Below are 23314 nucleotides of genomic sequence, written 5' to 3' on the forward strand. Positions count from 1 at the left end.
AGGAAAGTAGTTAGAGAAGGGTGTGAGATACAGTATCTGCACAAAAGAACCTACATTGTAGGAAACAGGACATCTATTTGGGGCTTATTATATTTCCATCTAAAATGGAAATACATTAAGCACCAATAGAAGGACCTAGAGAAAGTAAGTGATAAAGTTTAGAGGAAATAGTAATCCCGAGGCATGGGGTACCGGAGGACTGTACTGAAGTTACAGGAAAAAAGACTCTTAACATGCTATACTAGATAGAGCTAGTAGGACAAGCCAATTAGGAGGAGGGAATAAGCAGAGAAACATGTTCAGGCACCCAGAGTGCATGTTTGGTGAACTGTGTTTGGGTGAAGTGGAAAACGGCAAGTACAGTGAGTGAGGCGGGAAAGGTAGGTAGAAGCAGATGTGAAGGTCATTGAGAGTAGAACTAATGAATCTCAGCTTTTGCTTTATATATAAGGGAAGGGGACTGAAAGATTTTGATTAAATAAGCAAGTCACATAATAACACAGTCACATGGCAAGAAGATATATCTGGCAATAGGTATAAAAGACACGCTGGAAGAGAATGAAACCAGAGATATAAACGTTCACTATGTAAACTGCCCAAGCAAAAGACAATGAAGGGTCTGGGTAAAGGATTATGTGGCATAAGCAAGATATATGACTGCATGTCCAAGGTTGACAAGGTAAACAAAACTATAAGGAATCAAGCCCTAAAGAATCAGCACCAAATAAGCATTAAGAGATTTTTTTGCTTTATGTGAGCAGTTGGTAACTTTCTAAGAAAATTATATGAATTAATTCTATTCAAAGGGAGCAAATAAGTGTACCGCCAATCACGACAGTCAAATGATATGATAGATGTCTCACAGCCTGATAAATTCAAGAAAAATCTTAAATTAGAAAGGGCACATGAAGAAATTCCTTGGATACTGAAAAGATGTATTTTTTTCTTTCAAATTAACATCATCTTCACATCCCTCAGATATTTTCTGTGTGAATGTACACATTTTTTCTTCCATTTTTCAATTTATAGAAGAAGGAAACCAAAACACAAGAAGAGAAACTAAAAAACCATTGCTAGATCAATAAATGCCCACTAAAACAACAGAGAAATATCATTGTACACCTTATAAATTGGCAAAAATTAGAAAGTTAATGCCAAGTGTTACCAGGGATGTGGAAACATAGGAACTCTCAGTTATTGCTGGTAGAGAGGACACTAGTTCAGTTACTCTGGATAGTGATATGGTACTCTTAGGCATGCATATCTTAGGACCCATCAATTCTGTTCCCAGGTATATACCCCAAAAGATGTTCTCACAAGGGTCTCTAAGCACCAAGTCTACCAATGTTCAATGCACCATTATCTGTGGTGGCAGGAAATTAAAGAACAGGTGGTGTGTCCAATACTAGGTGCTCAATACGTAAAAATGTGGTAAATGTACACCTCTGAGTACTGGGCAGAAACAACATATTAGATTAACTCATGGTAACCTGCTTGGAGTTTAAAAACGTAATGATTAGTAAATAAGATAAGAAACAGAGTGGGCTATAACATAATATTGTTTACATAAAATAAAAATACATATAAAACAATACACATTTTTTAGAAGCACGTTAACAAAAATTATACAATAAACAAGAGAATGATGACACTGTATACTTGCCATCAGCCATTTTTTATGCTTTAACATCTCTAAAATTTAGATGCATTTAGATTAAGTCTTACATTTCATGAAATCTGGTAAAAATTTTAAGGTCATGTTACCTAATTCATGTGGCAGTTCATGACAGAAGACAGCTATAGAAGTACTGATTCCGCCCGTCAGTCCAGCACTGAAAGCTGCTCCTGAGGTGGGAGGGTGGAGGGGAGGAAAAAATTCAAGTGATATTTACTGATCTTTTGTTTTTCTTTTTTTTTTTGCCGTACGCGGGCCTCTCACTGTTGTGGCCTCTCCCGTTGCGGAGCACAGGCTCCGGATGCGCAGGCTCAGCGGCCATGGCTCACGGGCCCAGCCGCTCTGCGGCATGTGGGATCTTCCCAGACCGGGGCACGAACCCGTGTCCCCTGCATCGGCAGGCGGACTCTCAACCACTGCGCCACCAGGGAAGCCCTGTTTTTCTATTTTCATTCATAATGACAGCTGCATTCTCTTTTGCCTATCTAAATTAATTTCATAATGTATGAGTGACTCAGTAATCTCACATACTATAGCTTTTGAACATACAGTGAGTGGAAGTGCAATAGGTATGTGACAACCAGAGAAAGAGCTACTCAATGAAAGAAACATTCCCTATTGAATTAAATTCTCTATTTGTGTAACCTTCTAATTTACTAATAGCTTCAGAGTAGTAACAGTTTTTAGTGTTTCAATCCCTGACTGGTAGTGTGAAACCCTCAATCTTAAGTCATATAAGTCTATAATTGCACTTGCTCTCGCATACTAATATTTATAGATATTTAAATGCCTAGTATCCTTATCCAAACTTTTCTAGGTCTAGAGCATAAATGGCATAAATTATTATTTGTCTGATGGTCCTGAATACTGAAATCAGAGGTACAAATGCATCTGATTCTACTAGTAAAATTCTTTACTCTTTAACACTGACAGCCACTGTGGCTTCAAAAATATGGTCTCTTTTGAAAGAAACCAAGGCCTACTTCTGAATGATTATTTAATAGAGTCTGGATCTCAAAGAAAATTATGTATTGATCACATTTAATGTTCTCCTAAACTGGTAACATCAGTACATATTATCAAGATTCTAATATGATGTTTGAATATGATATAATGGATTTTTACTATTGTAAAATTTTTCTTCACTTTTTCAAATGTAAAAGAATTTTTAAACCCAAGATTGAAATTCATTTGTTCTCAATCAGAGACATATAAATGTATTGAAAATATGTTAAGGTAGCTTCTTCAATATGGTAACTATGCCTTCAGTAAGAAATCAAGGTATCAAAGAAGTACACTGTGGAATTTGTTTATATGTTCAAAGAAAAACCCACTGAAATTATACCTTTATGCCCCCAAGTAAACTTATCAAAAACACTAACATAGCCTTTGGAAAAGCCAAATGACGGAATAATATATAATAATATATTTGTTAAGCTCCAAGACAGTACTAAAACAGTGGAAGAAGGAAAATGGTCTTAAAGAATAACAAATTATAACCCAAGTTTCAAGCCTACTTACCAATTGCTAACCCATCACTGAAGTTGTGGATGCCATCCCCCATGATCACCATCCAAGCGATATTAGCTATTCCTGTTTCTTTCAGATCTGATCCGGAATGACAGGGACCGTGTGAATGATGAGAATGTTTGTGGTGCCACTGATGATTATGCTTCCTCAGCACAGTTTTACTCTCGTCATGGTGGTTATGTGCAGCAGCATGGAGATCATGCTCATGAATGGCATGTAATCCATCACTCTGAGAATGGGCCATGATTTTCTCCTCTTCTATACAAAGATAATTTTTAGGAGGGGATTCTTGTTGGCCTTCTAAATCTGTCAGTTCAGTTTCATTAAGTCGATCTTCAGAAACAACCGAGTCATCAGTTCCTATATTTATAATGGCAAAGGATATGCTTTATCAGCAAGTAAATGAATGCATATTTGCTTAATTTAAACCCAGGCAAAATAGCAGTGTAATGAACATTTACTAAGTGAATGTCTTTAAAATTCCTAAATAATATAAAAAAACAAATCAAACTAATAAATAAGTAAATACACATGTGCACAAACACAAAACAAACTGGGGTTTTGAGAGTCCAAAAGATGAACCAGATGAAGTAAATGGAAGGGAACTGAAATAGCAGGGAACTGCAGGGAACTGAAATAGCAATAAATTGGCATGCATGAAGATATTGTGAAACTTAAGGCGCACATCATCAACAGTTGATGAAAATAAAAGGGTGGAAAGTTACTGTAGCATTCACAGGGTAACAAAATATGCCCATAATTTTTCAGAGAACAAAGTTTACCCACTCTAACCTTCTCTTATCATTTAGAAAACAAAGACAAAATTTAAATCACTTGCATCCTCTAGTGCTCTACCTATCTGACCAAGATCAATTCTAGATCATTACTAGAATGAAGCTCAAAAACCCATACAAGTGATAACACTGATACTTTTTTCTTTTTTTAGTTAAGGTTGTCCTCTCACCTAGTTTACAAAAGCTATTTATTATGTGACAAAGATTCTAATGCTTTCCAAATTGTATTTTGGGGCAGAGTCTACAGTTAGCATCTAGGCTCTCCCTTTTCTACAGAAAATCCTTAGTACACTCAGGGGAAACACAAGTTCACAAAGGGGAAAAATTATGTTTAAATATTATTTCCCTGAAAATTGTAAGCTACCTCATTACATCTATCATGAAACACAGTAGATGAATGGATGAGCAGAGATTTTAAGTACAGGGACCACTCTCCTTTAAGTACAAAGACCAATTCTCCTTTTCTCACATGAAAACAATCACATATGGAGGGCATGGAGATTTTTGCATTACCAAGAAATAAAACACTAATCCAAAGCCGTTCTGTTTATTTCATTTTTTTCTTCTGTAAAGTAAAAAGTGCAACGTGTTCCTTGCCCTGTAATATAATTAATTGGTCCCACATTCCAGTATAAGTAACACTGAAAATAACAAAAACACTAACAAAATCAGTTAAGATATATGTAAGGAAATAAAAGAAACTAGTATTAGAGAAGCAACAAAGACAAGAAATTTCAAACAACTCAGGCACAGTTTAGAAGCAATGTTTCAATTTTTAAAGGTTTCTCTTTAGTCAGAACTATTGTCTACCGGCAAGAGGCTTGAGCTGAAGCCAGTCAGCATCTGGTGTATTATTTAACTTATGATCTGAAAGCTTCCTTCCAATAGCTGATTCTTCTGTGTTTTGCTTCATAAACCATTTCTGTTTCCCCTGAAAAAAACATCTGGTGTTAGCATTGAATCTACAGCCACAATTAGCAACAGTATTCACTTGTTAACATCTATGGGGATAAATGGTGGTAATTTTATAAATTATTTAGAAAAGGAGTGAGAAAAATTTTTTAGAAGTTAATCAAAGGGTCTACCAGATGAAAAATCCAACTAAATTTGCATGTTATTTTTTTTCGAATACTCGACTAAAAGGTCCAATTCACATACTTTCAAGTTAAGAACAGGGTACATAGTACTGTATTATTATATGCAACCTGAATGAAATGTGTGAAATATATGTAATATCGCTCTCATTTAATAGTGTGTGGGAATGGGAAGTTCCAAAAAACAAAAGCTTAATCCTTTCAATTTCATTCTGTGTTTAACACAATCTCACTTTTCCCCATATGTGACGTAATAGACAGAGTCAAGCTTGACTTAAAATCCTAAATTTACAGTTTACCTCTATGAGACTTAGAGAAGTTTGTTAAATTTATTAAACCTAAAAATACTCATCTATAATATGAAAATGAGATTCTTGTAAGGATTAAATGAGGTGATGTATGAAAATGACCTATCAGTAACTGACTTAACAGCTATGCAATCAAGACACGTTTTCTCTCATTTAATCTGTCCTCTACTAATAAATCCTAATTATTGTAATTCATTGTTTAAGTTTGGATTTTCCTACATTCTCTCTTAATAGTCTGGTTTCTTCTCATCAGTCTATCACTAACAACTCTTCCAACTTAAATTTCTACTTTTAATCAATGTTCATTTTAAAAAGCAAATAATCAAGTATGTTAGAACAGTATGAAAGTAAAAATCAAGTTCTCTGGAAGATCCTTACTGACTGGCAGAGCATTTCCTTGTTGGTTTTGCTTATAAGCTGTGAGCTATGTTTCAGATGTTTAAGTCTTCCAACTGCTGCATAAGTAGGCTTCTTGTGGCTGGTTGAATGTGCAGCAGAGTCTCCAAAGATGGCCATCATCAATTTCTTCCCTCCCTGTGTAAGCATTCTTCTCCACCCATAAGGAGGTGGAGTCTATTCCTTGCCCCTAAATTTTAGCAGGCCTTTTGACTTGCTTTGACCAACAGAATACAATAGAAGTGATGCTGTGCCAGTTCTGGCCTAGTCTGAAAGAAGACTGGCACCTTTTGCTTTCGCTCAGGGAGTCTGGCCACTATTCTATGAAGAAGCTCAGTCTAGACTCTGAAGAGAGGCCATGTGGAGGAGTACCAAGATGCAGACACAGAGTGAGGCATTCTTGGACCTTTCCAGCTCTGCACTGCCCTAGCCAACCCAGATTAGCAGAGTTTGAGTGAATCACTCTAGCTGATGTCAAGTGGAGCAAAAGAACTGCCCAGCTGAATCCTGCCTAAATTCCTGACAAAATTAAAAGAACTAATAAGTTGTTACAAGCTATTTTTTGGGTTGTTCTGCTTCATAGCAATAGAAAACAGAAACTGGGGGAATAGAAAATGTTCAAAAGAAAATAATATGGAGACATCCTAAAGAGAAGAAAAGAAACAGCAGTTTTAACATGAGTTAAAGAAGAAAAAAAAAAGAGGAAGGAGGAGCAAACAACAGTACAAAAGTCAATGAGACAGACATAGAAAGGAAAACATCAGCTGGGATTTTGTTTAATTGCTTTGGTTCTGATTGTCCATTTTCCTAAAAACTTGCCAAATCATTACCCTCAAAGCCGCAACTTGCTGAACTAGTCGGCATCTGGTGTATTATTTAACTTATGTTCTGAAAGCTTCCTTCCAATTCTTCTATACAGATGGTCAAATGTCTGTTCTATTCAAGTATCACTAATTCCCTTTCTTCAAAAAATGCTATATACTTTTTCATCTTAGTTACTTATTGTCCTATTTATTATAAAGGAGGTGTACTTATTTATCTCCCTAGACTCCTTTCTTTGATGTACTTGATGAATTCCTCACTATTGCATTTAGAGTACCCCTCTGCAAATGGTGTTACTTTCAGTTTTTTACTTCCCACAATTTCAAATTTCCCAAAGCCTGCCATATTTTAGGGACTCTATTCTTCTATATTACTTTACTTTATAAAAATAAATGTGTTTAATTTTGCCAGTAAGTCTAGGTTCAAAATGAGATCAAGGTTAAATTATAAAAAATATAAAACCACTTTATTTTGAAGGACTATCTCTTGAAGCACTACATTTTATACTTATCTGTAAATTATACAGTCCCTAATATTTTGTACACATTCAATACTTCATATTTGCTGCTTCAGTGTTAGTAGGTACACACAATTGAAGAAAATTAGGGCTTCACAGTAACTCCAAAACTTCTTTATATACTTTGCAATTTGTATTTGTGTTCTAAATTTGGTATTCACAGAGATGGACTTTAAATTCTTTATCTAATCAATGTTTTCTTATTGAGCCCCTCATTTAAATAATTCTCTTAATCATCTTCTCTTTCCAATTCCTTATGCCATGATTCAAGCCCTCTGCACCTCTCTTCTAAATTATTCTGAATTAATCTCCTTCACTGACTCATTTCCCTCCAGCCAATCTCACCTTGGCATCCCTCCCACCACCGTCAATTCTTCACCTATCCACATGACCTTCCACATGGCCCTTCCCAAACCAAATGCTGTTAGATCTCCTTCATGTTCCTCTAAGTTGATCCTTCCCAGTTCCTTTGAGCATTCCTCAGATAAAACTTCACTGAGCGCACCATCTTGATCAACCCTCCTTTGGAAGCAATTAAATATGATGCCCCGACTAAAATATGGCCATTAAAATTAAATACACTACTTGGAATATGATATGAAAATACAGATGAGAAGTAGGATTTATTTCCCATGCATTTAGATAGCAACTGGTAATCATGATGAATGAGTCATAGTTTCAGAGCTAGTTTGTGGCTGGGCAAGAACTAGAATCACTCTCCCTGAATACCATATTTTGTCCCAAGGGGATATATACAAAACACATACATACACAAACAAGAATATATCCATAAAAACAGCATTAAAGTTTTATCATAAGAGTGGGCTGTATATATTATGATAATGACTATCCAGTGTTCTTGAAGAATTTTTTTCTGAATATTTGTAGTTAACTAACAAAATATAAACATTTTCTAACTCGTTATTGTGGAAAGCTTTCTAAAAGTGTCCTCTGGATTTCCTTACTTAAACAGAATATACTGAAGACAATCAGCATTAATATCACAAACATGTTAAGTGAGAGATGTATTCAAGACAGAGCCTTAGAGACAGATGTGAACCAATGTGAACAGGGAGGAGTGTAAATCACAGTGAATGGTAATACCTGAACTTACTTTCTTGGGGAAAAAATTCTTTTAGGTATTTATCTTATTCTAATAAATGTGACATGAAAGACAGTTCAATAATCCAAGCATCATCTCTGAAGTGTTTGTCACTCTTGAGATGAATCACCATTTCCTTCATTTCATTATATTTTCTTCCTACAAAGCCCCCTGAATCTAAATTCTTCATACCTCTAGTGCTTACACCATTGGCAAGGCATTTCTGGTAAAGAAATGTGTTGTGCAAAAACATTTTCATTAAAAGATATGGCAATGAAAGCCCCCTATACTTGAAAATATTATCTATGAAGACCAATGAGATTTGCTTCTATTTATACATTTTTGCATTTTTAGTAAGAATAAACTGGCCAATAACTTTTTTCAGACTATTTAAATCAATTAGATAAGAAGCAACACAAAATTAACTGAAACTGAGACTCCTATATCTTGATTATAAATGCCAAAACAAACGTAATGACAAAAAAATGGCAAAGATCAAAGTCAGTTTTTCCTCTGAAGATAATCTATTAAACGATATTTAATACACACCAACACCATGATTAAGAAAAAACATAAGGCCCAAAAACAATGGTTTTTGAGTTTTACCTCAGAAAATAAAATAAACAATTAAAAAACACTTACCCTTTGCTGTTTGTAGTGCTTAAACATTCTAATGCAATGTTCAATGATAAATAGTAAGTAAATGCCTCCTAGAGCAACAAGTCCTTTCAATACAGCATCATATTCTTCTAGAAACTTCTTAGATTCGTGTCCATGAGAATGTCCATGCCCATGTGCATGTTGATGACTGTGATCATGTCCACCCTGAGACTGTTAATAAGAATAAGAAAAACTTCTAAACAAGTAATTTAAATGCTATTTTGAGAATATAATCTCCAGAAAAAATATCCCCTATTATCTCAATTGAATATAAGTAGTCTTCCATTTAATTTTGCTATCCTCAGTGGCCTGGAAAGTACTACATTTCATGGTAACTCTAAAACAAAGACCAAAAACTCAAATGCCTATCAGGTTTAAGATACATCCTACAGTAAAAGAATCAAACCAGCAGTAAGATAAGAGGTAATGGTGGGTCCTTCATAAACTGAAGTGAACATGTCCCAGATATATGCCTTAATATTCAGTAATTTAACCTTCTCTTAAGCTGATTATATTTTTCTTTTATAAATTATTTCAAAGAAGTAATGAGATGTTATGTCTGCATATACTGCTGAACATGAGCAAAAGAATATACTTAAACATGTGTTTAATTTTCTGTATTTTAATTCTTTATCTTAAGAGAATGTAAGAGTTAGAGAACTGGTCTTCAGTATTTTCCCTCCTTGTAACATTTGTTTGTATTCCTTCCCTATTTGCTAGTGGTCAACAGAAGAGGTTTCTAAACCTCTCAAAGAAGATATGACCATTACAAAAGGTAATAGCTTCATTTAATTAACACTTCTTAAGAAAAAAAAAAGTTAAATAGCACTTAAACATTGTTCGCACTTCAACTGTTCTAATTTATTAGGCCCAGTTCTGAAACAGACTGTTGCTATGCCTGGTGGCTGGTAGAAAGGGCAGGCAAAGGGTTGCAATAAGGGAGAAATAAATAAATAATATATAATAAATCAACAACAAAAAATGCATATTCACGGCCTTAACATTAATTTTTTTTAAAGGCAATGCCATGCATTGTTCTAGATACTAGACCTGGAATTCTCAACCCCGAGTGCAGAAGGCGAGAAGAGGTGCACACAACATAGAAATACAATTCTGTCTCCCAAATACTCCTGAAGGGAGGTGATGAGAACATAAAAAAATATTCAAACCTATAATTTTACATTTGGAAATGAAAAAAGCCCTGTTGTTTTTTTATTTGAAGGAAAGACAGTAATACTGGCTCAAACACTCTTAACTGGTGACAGATTTTAAAAGGTTAATAAGCAAGGTAAAGGTACTAGGAGTGTGGGCTTATGATCATATCATTAGAAGTGTTCCCAAATGGAAGAACACAAGTGGCACACCAGGTGAAAAGATAAATGGCCCCATGGGTAAAGAGCTAAATGCCTAAAATTGTTAACTGAGTATGTCTGCCTATTCCTGCTCAAATAAGGATGCCTGTGGAGCACTGGCTATGTGTACAATCATCATAAAACCCTATACGTTTCTTCTAATGGCTTTCTTGATGTACCATAAAGATAAAAAGATAAAACACTCATTGATGTCCAAGTATTCACTTTCAGAACTGCTAATAGAGCATTTTTTAAATTTCAGTTTTACTGAGGTATAACTGACATAAAATTGTAAGAGAGTTAAAGTGTACATTGTGGTGATTTGATATGTATACACTGTGACAGGTGAAGATAAAACTGACACTACCAGTTTTTTGTTGTTGTTTTAAAATCTAATGATTCAATCTATTTTAATATTGCTTAATTTAAAACTGTACGAATGGAAAAAATACTTCATCCTATAAGCAAATAAAACAACAGAAATACTAGATTAGTATGCTACAGCTTGCAAATGAAGGATCCTTTTAGCTGAAATATTTTTACTTCTTAAAAAGATTTAAAAGATTTCTTACATGGGGCAGTAGATGAAGAAGGGCATCTCCACTCATTGTTCCTACAGCTAGTGCAACAAGGAATGTGAGAAGAAATTTGAAGCATCCTTGGTTAATGATGGGAACCAAGATCACTCCTAGCAAGGAAAGCAGGCTAATAACAGTGATAGAAATGATACCACAAATCCACGCTGTAGGAAGAAAGTAATGGTCAACATTAGTATGACAATATAAACCAAAAAAGCTCCAAAGAAGAAAAAACATAGGATAAATGAGTCATGGAAGACTGATTACCTTACCTAGACTATGCTTTTTAAGAAAACTTTATATTTTGGCACTACTGTGTTTAAAAACAAACAAAACAAACAACTATATAACCAACTTGAATGCTTAAAAAAAGAATTAAACTAAGACCAAGTTATAAATAGTTATCTTCAGTGGGCCACCTTATTAGAAACAGGAACTGAAAATGACTTAAGGCTGTGGTTCACTTACACTACCTAGACTTAAATAAAATTTTACCGATGTCTAAAGGTACAGCCTTAAACTGTTTATTTAGAGACTATAATTATAAAACTCTCCCGTGAGCATTAAAGGAAGCCAAGTATCTAATGCAGCATAATCTATGGAAATCTTTCCAATAACAAAGTTTAAGAAACTTATCAGCCCAAAATATAAATATACTCAGATAAGACACAAAAAAAGCTTATTACTGGTAGCCTCACTGTATTTCATTTCTTATTTTTACAAAGGATAATTCAGTCCTATTTCCCTTGGTATCATCTTTCTTCCATACCCAGCTCCAAACTCCCTTTCCTCCAATTCAGCTTTCTGTACAATTTACTACTTTTTTAAATTTCACTATATATTTTTAACCAGATCAGAACACAGGAGAAATGTTTTCACAATATGACTTGTGAGAAACAGGTGGAATAATTCTGTGCACATTTCTTTATCTAGGCTATTCATAAGCAGATAAGATTATCAGAAATAAATGCCAGTAGTTCAGGGGGTGAGACATCTTCACTTAAAATGAGAAATTACTTCCTATTAATGGCCTAAAATAAAATGGAAATGTTTTAAGTTTAAAATTTGTTTATTTTAATATTTATCTATAGGAAATTTCACTGAAGAGTTATAATTTTGAAAATCTTTAATCTAAAATGATTTTTTTTCTAATCAAATCTAAAAGGACTATAAATCTGCTGAAAGATTTTCTGTCAAGTCTTGTGATAAGTGAATAATGGAAAAATGCATTTCTTCATCAAGATAACTTAAAATTTTCAAAGACAAAGAGAAGTAAGGATAGGTAAAAAAATAAAACTTTAATTGACCTGCTAAATGCTAAACTTTGTCAATAAAACTGTTTATTCATTGGACATTTTAGTCACAGTATCCAATAACATTAACACTACAGCTAATTCTTGTTAGCTAAATTAGCTCAGAAAGAAACAGTAGGTCATCTACTACTAATGGAAGCTCTGTGGTTTATACTATATGTAACAGATAATTACTATGATAGAAACATTGGGAATCTAAAGGGCCAGAAACACTGAAATACAGCCAGAGATTGAATACAGTGCCTTCAATCCTTTTTAAGGATTTGGGGGCAATAAAGGAACAGGAACTCAACTCCCAAAGGACCAAGGTCAGAGAAAGATTCATTATAAAGCCAACAACTTGGTTAGTGGACCCAAAGAATAAGAAGGAGATTCCCCGAACTATGGATGCGACTACAGGCACAGGGAACTGAGGTAAAAAACCCTGTTGCATAAAGAAAAATATAAGGTCAAATAAGGTTTAAAGATTGACTTAATAATGATGACCAGGTTACTTTGTGTGCGCCCCATATACAGACTGGAACAATAAAATCAGTGAGTGGGAGAGCCTGAGGGAATAAGTTGGAAAAAAGTGGCCATAGGTATACATGAAGGCAGAGAACCAATAAAGCTACTGGCCAACTAAACCAAAAAAGGTTTGTCAAAACTACTGCAGCTCTCTAGCTCCAATCACACTAGTGGGGAAAAAAATTAAAAAGGGAGCGACAAAAGGTACTGACAATAACTAAATGGGAAACACCAAGGCTAATAATGAAAACATCAACCTGAAAATAAAATGTCTCATATATTAATATACAACTCTCCCTTCCCAAATATATTTTTCCTTAGTTTGGCAATAATCCAATCTAGAAGCAATATATCTCAAAAAAAGCCAATCCAAAAGCAACCTCAATCAAGAACTTAAAGAAAAACAGCACAAAGATACTGAAAACCCAGCAATTCATATTCCAAGATACTCTGAAGTAGAAAAAAATAACTGTATATACACACTAATGTAAATATGTATGGATGAGGATTGACAAAACTACAGACAAGACCCCAAATACACTAGACAAAATAAACAAATTTAATTAACTCTTCATAATTATTAGAATTTTTTATTAATCAGAATTCACCAAAAAGGCACTGGAATATTCACCAAAATTACCCAATAAAAGTATTTATTTTATTTCTATGTCCCAATGTCCAAGAAAATTCATATAACCAGATTAAGCTGCTAAATTAAAATCTGTATTAGCCAAAATCTAGTTGGGTAAATCTTGTTAACTTGATTTATTCTTTTTCCTAGGGTTACATTATATTCTATACTGGGGAATATATATGCATTCACTTCCGGATTTTCCTATTAAGACATTTGCAATAAATATAAAATTTCTAAATCTTAATATAAGGGAACACTATTAATTTGATGCAGTAGACATGTGAGATGATTAACAAATTATACAATACAATTTAGCAAAGTAATAAAATATTAGCATTACAAACATATTTTTAAATTTGTGCTTATTAGATTATGAAATTTAAGACCCTATTATACCAACATATATTCTTATAAGCATATTTACCAAGTTTAATCATTAAAGAGTTGAGAGAAAATGTGATTCTGTTCCCTAATCATACAAATTATATCTAAAAATGAACATTATTCTAAGCAAGTATTTCCTTTATAAAATTCTCATCATATAAACTTCTGGCTCAGGGTATCTTGAATGTGAAGAAAAGTCCAAGAGTCTATGAAGCCATAAACATTTTGCAGTGTTCTACGATGATTTACAATCTCAAATGGCTTCTGGTCAATTAGTCAAAACTCAAGTTACCAAATGACAAATCAACCAAAATGGAATTCAGTGAAAATCAATTTGCCAATATGCTGACAGGTGAGCTAAATACAGTATAACTGAAGAACAAGCACTGGCAGATTGAACAAATTAAATCAGCCAAGTGCTTACACATGTAGCTGAGGGAAGGTCTGTGTGAAAGGGTATATGAGTTCATATGTGTACAAATGGGTATATGTCACATATTACACTCTCCCAGGTACAATTTCTCATGAATCAGTGCTGGTAATTGTATCTCCTTATTATCCTCCTGAGAAAGCAAATCTGTAAACTAAAAGAAATGTCTGAAAGAGAGAAGCCCACTTTATGATTAGAAAATCACTAGTACTTGTGATTATCTGACATCTGAAACTCACGAGAATACAAGAAAACATCACAATCCCACAAAGCCAAAAGTCTTACATGAATCAACCCAAGGTCACAGTACTGGCCAACTTCAAGAGCACCATTCTCATTGTATTTTTGGGTGAATGTCATTTACTTAGAATACAATGTGAATTATGCCATGTGGAGTTGTTCAATGAAGTGATATTACATTGAGCCTGGACAGCTGCCCCTCCAAATGAGTTTATATATATATATATATATACATACACACACACTCACACTTTAAAAAAATACTTAATAGAAATGTTTTTTCTTTATTGGTTATACAATAAAATGATTGTTAAGAAACTGGTTATTTCAAAAACATATAATAGATTTACAAAAAGCAAACAAAAAAAGAGAGAACATAAGTATAATATAGAAGAAAATAATCACGTCACAAAAAGAAAAACAAAAAGACAATGAAAGGGACAAAAAAGAAATGTAAGATCAACAGGAAAACAAGGCTTAAAATGGCAATAAATACATATCTATCAATAATTACCTTAAATATCAATGGATTAAATGCTCCAATCAAAAAACACAGAGTGGCAGAATGGATAAAAAAACAAGAGCCTACAATATGCTGCCTACAAGAGACCCATTTTAGTGCAAAGGACACACACAGATTGAAAGTGAGGGAATAGCAAAAGATATTTCATGCAAATGGAAATGACAAGAAAGCGGGGGTTGCAATACTTGTATCAGACAAAATAGACTTTAAAACAAAGATCATAAAGAAAGATAAAGGAGGACACTATATGATGATAATACAAGAAGATCAATACAAGAAAAGGATTTTACACTCGTCAACATATATGCACCTAATATAGAACATGCTACTAAAAAACCAATGGGTTAATGATGAAATCAAAGAGAAAATTAAAAAATATCCTGAGATAAATGACAATGAAAACATCACCATACAAAATCTACGGAATGCAGCAAAAGAGGGATATTAATAGCAATACAGGCCTTCCTCAAGAAAACTCTCAAATAAACAACCTACCCTACCACTTAAAAGAATTAGAAAAAGAAGAACAAACAAAACCTAAAGTCAGCAGAAGGAAAGAAATAATAAAGATCAGAAAGAAAATAAATAAAATAGAGATTAAAAAAACAAGAGAAAAAGTCAATAAAACCAAGGGCTGGCTCTTTGAAAGGATAAACAAGATGGACAAACCACTGACCAAGCTCACCAAGAAGAAAAGAAAGACAACTCAAACAAAATAAGAAATGAAAAAGGAAACATAACAACTGATACTGCAGAAATACAAAAAAACTGTAAGGGAACACTATGAACAATTACATGACAACAAATTTGACAACCCAGAAGAAACGGACAAGTTTCTAGAAAAATACAGCCCACCAAAATTGAAGAAACAGATAATTTGAACAGACTGATCACTAGAACTGAAATAGAATCTGCAATTTAAAAACTCCCACAAAAGTCCAGGACCAGACGGCTTCACAGGCGAATTTTACCAAACATACAAGGAAGAACTTATACCGATCTTTCTCAAACTCTTCCAAAAAGTTGAAGAGAAAAGAACACTCCCAAGGATATTCTATGAAAAGAGTTTTCTCATTCTTCCAACTAGAGGAAATATATATAATATGCTTGCTACCTTCGAAAGATTTTTCAAATTGATTTTAGAAAATAAATTCTAGAACTAAAAAGGATCCTATAACCTCCAGTAACATTTTTTATACATAAAATATAGAGAGCACAACTGAGACTATTATAATATATTGAGTTTAATTACTCCCCTGTGAATATGCTGCCTTGATTGACAAAGTTGGAAATTATAAAAAATATTTTCAGGGTTTCCCTGGTGGTGCAGTGGTTGGGAGTCCGCCTGCCGATGCAGGGGACACGGGTTCGTGCCCCGGTCCGGGAAGATCCCACATGCCGTGGAGCGGCTGGGCCCGTGAGCCATGGCCGCTGAGCCTGTGCATCCGGAGCCTGTGCTCCACAACGGGAGAGGCCACAACAGTGACCAGCCCGTGTACCACAAAAAAAAAAAAAAAAATTTTCAAAGAGGCCAATTATTCTGCCCCTTTATGAAGAATTTTTTAAATTCCTTGCTTACTTGTAGCTATTTGAACTGGCAACATACTAGCTATTGTCACATTGTATAGCTAGAAAGAACTTTAATAATCTACAGTAGCATTTCTCAAACTGCTCATCTAATTCTATGAGATAGGTGGCATTCCAAGGGGAGTGAGGAATTTTAATAATCAAAAAGACTTGGTAATTCTGGATTAAACAAGTTCCCTCAGAGCCTCTAACAGTTTAATGAGCAATGTGAATTTCTGCAAGGGGGAAATAATATGCAGTATTTTTCTAACTTACTTGATCATGGAACCTATTAATATAGCACAATGAGCCAGTATCCTGAAGAACACAATTTAGCAGACCCCAATGTGTCCAATGTCCTTTTACTTTAGAGATTTGTATTTGTATATTTAGGCAAAGAGATGTTAAATGCTAAACATTACCACTTCACACCTACTAGGATGGCTTTGAAAAAAAGAAAAACACATGTTGGCAAAGGTGTGGAGAAACTGGAACGTCTTACGTTGCTAGTGGGAACATAAAATAGTGCAGCCACTGTAGCAAAGATTTGGTAGTTCCTCAAAAAGCTAAACAGAATCACCATATGACCCAGAAATTCCACTCCTAAGTCTATACCCCAAAGAACTGAAAGCAGAAACTCAGATACTTGTATGCCTTGTTCATTACACCATTATTCACAATAGCCAAGCGTCCATCAATGAATGAATGGTTTAACGAAATGTGGTATATACATGCAATGGACAAGTATTCAGCCACAAAAAGGAATGAAGTTTTGATACATGCTACAACATAGGTGAACCTTAAAAACATTATGCTGAGTATTTCAAAATAAAGAAGAGACAGAAAAGACAAACATTGTATGATTCCACTTATATTAACTATCTAGAATAGTCAAATTCATAGAGACAAAAAGATTAGAGGTTACCAGGGGCTGGGGGTAGGGGGGAAATGAGCTATTGCTTAATGGTTACACAGTTTCTATCTGGGGTGGTGGGTAAAAAAAGTTTTACAAGTAGTGTGATGGTTGCACAACATTGTGAATGTAATAAATGCCACTAATTTGTACACTTCAATGGTTAAGACAGCAAACTTTATGTTATATATATTTTACCATAATAAAAAATAGTTAAACAGCTAGCTAAAATGGCAAAGTCAAAACTAAACCCGGGCTTCCCTGGTGGCACAGTGGTTGAGAGTCCGCCTGCCGATGCAGGGGACACGGGTTCGTGCCCCAGTCTGGGAAGATCCCACATGCCGCGTAGTGGCTGGGCCCATGAGCCATGGCTGCTGAGCCTGCATGTCCGGAGCCTGTGCTCCACAACAGGAGAGGCCACAACAGTGAGAGGCCCGGGTACTGCAAAAAAAAAAAAAAAAAACCAAACCCAAAGTCCTTCCTGAATCCACTGTTTTCTCCAGTAACTCAAAGTATTTTCAGAGAATTCTTGGCCAAGTGATTTATTTACCACTTATGTATTTACCCCCAGGGAGATGGCTTCACATAAAAGAGGATTTACAAGAAAAATAAGTATAATTAAACATAAAAATAAGAAGAAATATCATTTCAGATAAATCAGAAATTGTCTAGATATTTTGTATAGATTACAACTATTCCATCACAACTGTTTCATTAGCAAAACAGCCCTATTATTCCATAAGTGTATGTTATTAGATACGTTTTCTTATACTGGCTTATTAATTTTTAACAGTAATTTTAGCTTTCTAGCACTAAAAATTTAAGGAGTAGTCATTCTCCTAACTTAAATTTTCTTCAAGGAAAATTACGATTTCTTTGAACTATGAGAAGTAAAGTTGTTTTGAATTTATTGTACCTGAAATACCTTCCCATGCTATTTAAGTATGTACTTATTTTTAGAATTAATAACATACACATTTAAAGCTCACATAAACTCTATCATAATTTCTTAGGTGTAGAAAAAAGGCAACTCAGGTAATAAAATTTTTCTGATTTTCGACCAAAGTATTGTGTTTTTTCGATCACAATTTGGTATAAAGCCATAAAAAAGCAAAATAACAACGATAAACAATGAACAATAAAAGGAATCTCATAAAACTTATACCAACCTAACACTATGCAAACTATTAAGTACAACTAGCAAATGTTTTCTTTATTTGTACCCAAGATACCATATGCAATAAAAAATGCTAAATGTCTGAAATAAGCTTCACTTATTCTGCAAATTAGGTCTCTTAAAACGTTAAAGGTCTTCAAGCTTAGTTATTCACCAACTCCCTTTCTCATTATCTAGAGAGAAAATGCATTCTTTTAAAAAGAAGCGCTCATCTGTGGAAACTTTCTAATTAACTTGGTTCAAAGCATGTGCAAGATGGCAGTTTTCTACACTGTTTCAGCATTTTAATTGGCAGAAAATGCTGAGCGGCTTATTCACAACTCCCCTTGATAATTAAGCTAGGGTCAACTCTATGACTAAATGAGCCAATCTTGTGAAACAAACGATTCCTACCATACACAGTATATATAGAATTTAGTTTACAGCAGTCTCTGAATAGTTAATGAGGTAGTAGCTGTGTCACTATGGGAGATTTATACAGAACAAGTTAACCTTGTTTAATGGTGCAGCAGTCACTGAAAATAATTACTAGCAGAGCATTCTCTCTAACAATTATTAACATCTATCAGGACATAATTAATTCAAGCTTCATTTCTGAGAATGTTAATAACCACCTGCAAACAACTAATCAATATTCACTATTAGTAAAGTATTCGTTTTCAAAGCAAGTACAATTTCCTCTAAGGCTTTTCATATTTAATAAATGTAATTTTCAACATTACTATAGTCAAGCATCTGTCAACAGCCTTGTGAAAATATATAGATTATGTCAATATTACAACATAGACAACTCTAAGTCATAACCCACAGCTGATGAGAAAACAAAGAACTAGAGTTTTTTTAAGAAACCATAAAAACAAAAAAGGCTATTAGTTTTAACTCCAGATGCCACAATCTTGTCAGTCTCCACTTTTCCCCGCAAAGAACAAATGTATTTTATTTTTTATTAAGTTAAATAATCTTAGACCTAGCTTCCCCTTTTATTCCTGCCAGGGAGAATTTATAAGCACCTGAGAGAGACTGTGGCTCTCAAGGTGTTTACTCATCTACAAAGATCAATGAGCATGAAGCCACAAAGAGGACATATTTTGTCTATCCAAAGATCATTATTCAAGTCTAGCATGTGAAATCACTTTTCTCTGCCTTTCCAGATCTTAACAGACTGAACCCAGCTTGTCTAACTAGAAGACTATTCTCAGGTTGTTTTCTTTTTTTTTTTTTAATGACTAATCTACACTTATAGTAATACTTATTTATATCAATATTTACCTCTACCCGTTTCCTGTCTATATCTGCATTATCTGTCAAATCACTAACACTCTCCTTATCTCCCTGTCACTAACACCCTCCTTATCTCCCTGTCATTTACATTTTAGCAAAGCACATTTAAGAACCTTTTCAGCAGGAAGCAGTAGAGCACAGCATAGGAGAAGAGCATAGTGGTTACATTACAGGTTTTAGATGGAGAATACTCTAGTTCCTATCACAGCTCTGCTGCCTGGCAGCTATGTGACCTTGGGCATGTTACTTAACTTCTCAAAGCCTCCTTTCCTCAGCAAAGAGAAGTAAATAAAAGTGCCTATCTCATGGGTGTAACAAATTAAATTAAATAACTCTTGTAAAAGTGTTTAAAATAGCACACGGTAAGGTTCCAATAAATATAGGCTATTATGATTAATTTATCTATTCTGAAGTCATTTTCCTATTGCAAAGAAATTAACCAAGAATAGGCAGGAACCTAGGAGACTTAGTTATGTATTGAGCGCATTTCTTTTTATGTGTACTCTTTTAAGCTTTAAGGAATGTATCATATAAAACTCATACTAGAATGTGATATTCTTAAACGTGTCTACCTTATCGCTACACTATGAAAAAATTTTAAATGCTGCTCTTTCAATCTTTCATCTATTTTATCGGAATTCTGTTTTCAGCTCATATTCATACACATCAATTTAGTCACTTTTTAATTACTATGTAATACCACCACTATATCTTGGGCATTTCAACCAGAACTGTATTCATCATGATTTTGCAAATGATGAAGTTCCTGAAATACAACTCATTCTGAGTGAGAACACTGTATTATCAAAGTACACTAGGCTGGCTTACAAGTGTTCTTCCTAGGTTAGAACTGAAAGTTTATAGACTAATATTAAGCAATTTATTCATTTAATCAATATATGAGTACTTACTTTTTGTCCAAAGTACCCTTTATCTTAGGCACTAGGGATGCTGAGATGAAAGACCCAATCACTTCCTTTAAGCAACTAAAGTCAAACAAAAACGTAACTAATCCAATTATGAACTCTGTACCATGATGGAAATATCCAGAGAGTATCAAGGTAGGGGACTTAATTAAGCCTAGGATGGTCACTAAGTTATCCCAGAGAGACTAATCCTTGAGCTGAATCTTTGAGGAATCATAGTAGTCAGCCAAGTAGAGAGGTTTACAATGTGAAAAGGCACAGAGGCATGAAGGTAAACCAGCATAATCTATTACCATGAGTTTGTTATGATTAGAGCTAAGAGGGAAGAAACGAATGGTGGAGGATAAAGATGGAAAGGTAGGTAGGCATGGATCATATTCTGGAAAGCATGATTGGGAGAAAAAAAAACAACACTCTGAACTTTGAACAACACAGCATAATGCAGTATTCTAAAATATATGAGGAAAAAAGTATAACTAGCACATCATATCAAATCCATGTTCTCATAGCTATTACTGCTTACAATACAAAAAATGTAGAAAAATATAGAGATCTAATGAAAAATATTAGTGTAACAATATGTGGCAAAAATCATAAAGGTGATACCAGAATTAGCTAAATTTGGAAAATAATAGCACAGTGATTGCCCAGAACATTTATCAGACAAACCTCAGACTTGGTGGGTTTTATCTAGGTCTGGGAATTGTGGGCAAGTTACTAAACTTTTCTGTACCTCAGCTTCCTTATCTGTAAAAACAAGAATCATACAATAGCTCCCTCACATAATAATTCAATAATTATTATTAAAATTTACTAAAAAGAAAAAAAAAAAGCATGTAAAACACTTAGAACATGGATATCAAAATGGTTAAACTTCCCAGGACTGAATCTGACCACTATCACTCACTAGTTCTGAGACCCTGGGAAAGTTATTAGGGTAACATTCTCCACCTCATAAGACTGTTGTGAGGAGTAAATTAACTGAGTTTAGAACAGTGCCTGCAATACATGTTTGTTAATAAATAAAAGGAAAACATATGTATTAAATAAATGCCAGCTATCACTAAAAAGAAAAATCCATGTCAGGGTATCTCCTTTGCATTTTAGAAAGATAAATCTAGCTTAAATGCTAAGCATGACCTACAAAGGGGACAAAAACACAGGCAGGGAAGGTTATGAAGGCATTTCAACAATTCAGGAAAGAACCAAGGAGGATCTGAACTAAAGTTATGACAGAGTGGATACAGTTGGAAGATATTTAAGACTCAACTGGACTTGACAACTGATTATACAAGGGGAAATAGGAAATGAAAATTAAAACCATAAGAGGGAAAAAAATCAAAGATTTTCAGATTTTATCAAAAGAATGAATTGGAATGGCATTTGGGATTCTATAAGAGGTACGAACTTCCTGTGGAGTAGAAGTTCCAGAAATATTAGATGGGAGGTATCTGTAAACATCAAGGTGGAGCAATCTAGCCAACTGGATATGATGAAAAAGAGCCTAGAGAGAAGTTTAAAAATAGTTTTGGTTTTACCCATTTGGTTTTACTCTCTAGAAGTGCCCATGATGAAGTTCATGTGCCAATCACTGGCATTTCTGAGACATTCCTAGAGTTTTAACACACTGGCTTCCCTTTTTACTTCCTCAGGAACTTAATAATCTTTTCATTAGAGCCCCTCACCCTGCTAAATGTTAAGTAATTATAACATCATATAACTTTAATTAGGGGTCCCCTTATTAACATTTGCCCATCAAGAAGAATCTATTTATGATAAACCTGTATTTCCTTTCTAATCTATTAGTTCTCTGTCCGTAGCAAAACATTCCTCTGTAGTGTCAGAAGACATTTGTAAACTGTATTGTGCCTCCTTGTCTCCCCCCAATCTTTTCTAAACACACATAACTAAACATGATTAAAACATACTGAAAGTCACCAAAAGGAAAGCAATCATTTGGAATTACTTCCTCATTCAATTACATTAAAAAAAAAAATAAGTACAGAGACTTTTTTGAGGAGAAAGAACTTAAATCTTTCTTACCTGATGCCCCTATATTTGCCTTATCTTCAGGAACCAGATTTTTATCTTTATTTAAATCTTCAACTAAAAGTCTGTCGAAATGCTCAATACAAAGTCTGCTGTCGATTTGATATAACAAAGCAGGGCAAAGGTACGTAAATAGATCAGGTGAGATTGGAGAATTGGCCCGATGACCATAGTATTTTAACAACTGAGTGACGTTCAAACACTGCAAGGAAATTGATAAAACAAATTAAGTAAGAGTACTTTAAGAAGATTATGCAGAAAAATAAAATATTATATAGTAAAATATATTCTAAATATTATTTGAAAATAATCTGCAATATATAGATACCTATTACAAAGAATGATTTTTGACAGGAATTTATGATAGGAATACATTCAACTTGATTATCCAAAACTTTTAATAGATTTGAACCATTTTCCACTGCAACATATAAAAGATGATGACTTTCTGCCATCAATAAGAATGACTTAGAACTATATTCCCAAGATCCTTAAGGGGTGAGGAAAAAAATCACTTCCCTAGTCAAAGTGCAATCATCAATC

General features: G+C 34.2%; 1 protein-coding gene across 3 annotated transcripts in view; it reads right to left on the reverse strand.

The window, feature by feature from the left end:
* Window positions 1-23314, reverse strand: part of SLC39A10 (solute carrier family 39 member 10) — a 104819-nt gene that overhangs the window by 14973 nt on the left and 66532 nt on the right. For all 3 annotated transcript variants that reach the window (XR_003436857.1, XM_027125378.1, XM_027125381.1), the window contains exons 3-8: window positions 22766-22973; window positions 10823-10992; window positions 8881-9069; window positions 4810-4930; window positions 3197-3565; window positions 1765-1845 (exon numbers count right to left, since the gene is read on the reverse strand). Coding sequence is in view for 2 of the 3 variants with exons in the window: in XM_027125378.1 (XP_026981179.1) it covers window positions 1765-1845; window positions 3197-3565; window positions 4810-4930; window positions 8881-9069; window positions 10823-10992; window positions 22766-22973 (1138 nt within the window). In the remaining variant the exon portion in view is untranslated. The remainder of the gene's footprint in view (window positions 1-1764; window positions 1846-3196; window positions 3566-4809; window positions 4931-8880; window positions 9070-10822; window positions 10993-22765; window positions 22974-23314) is intronic.

The sequence above is a fragment of the Aethalodelphis obliquidens genome, unplaced genomic scaffold (genome assembly GCF_003676395.1).
Source record: "Aethalodelphis obliquidens isolate GAN/ISIS:26980383/991018 unplaced genomic scaffold, ASM367639v1 scaffold2, whole genome shotgun sequence".
Lineage (NCBI taxonomy): Eukaryota > Metazoa > Chordata > Mammalia > Artiodactyla > Delphinidae > Aethalodelphis > Aethalodelphis obliquidens.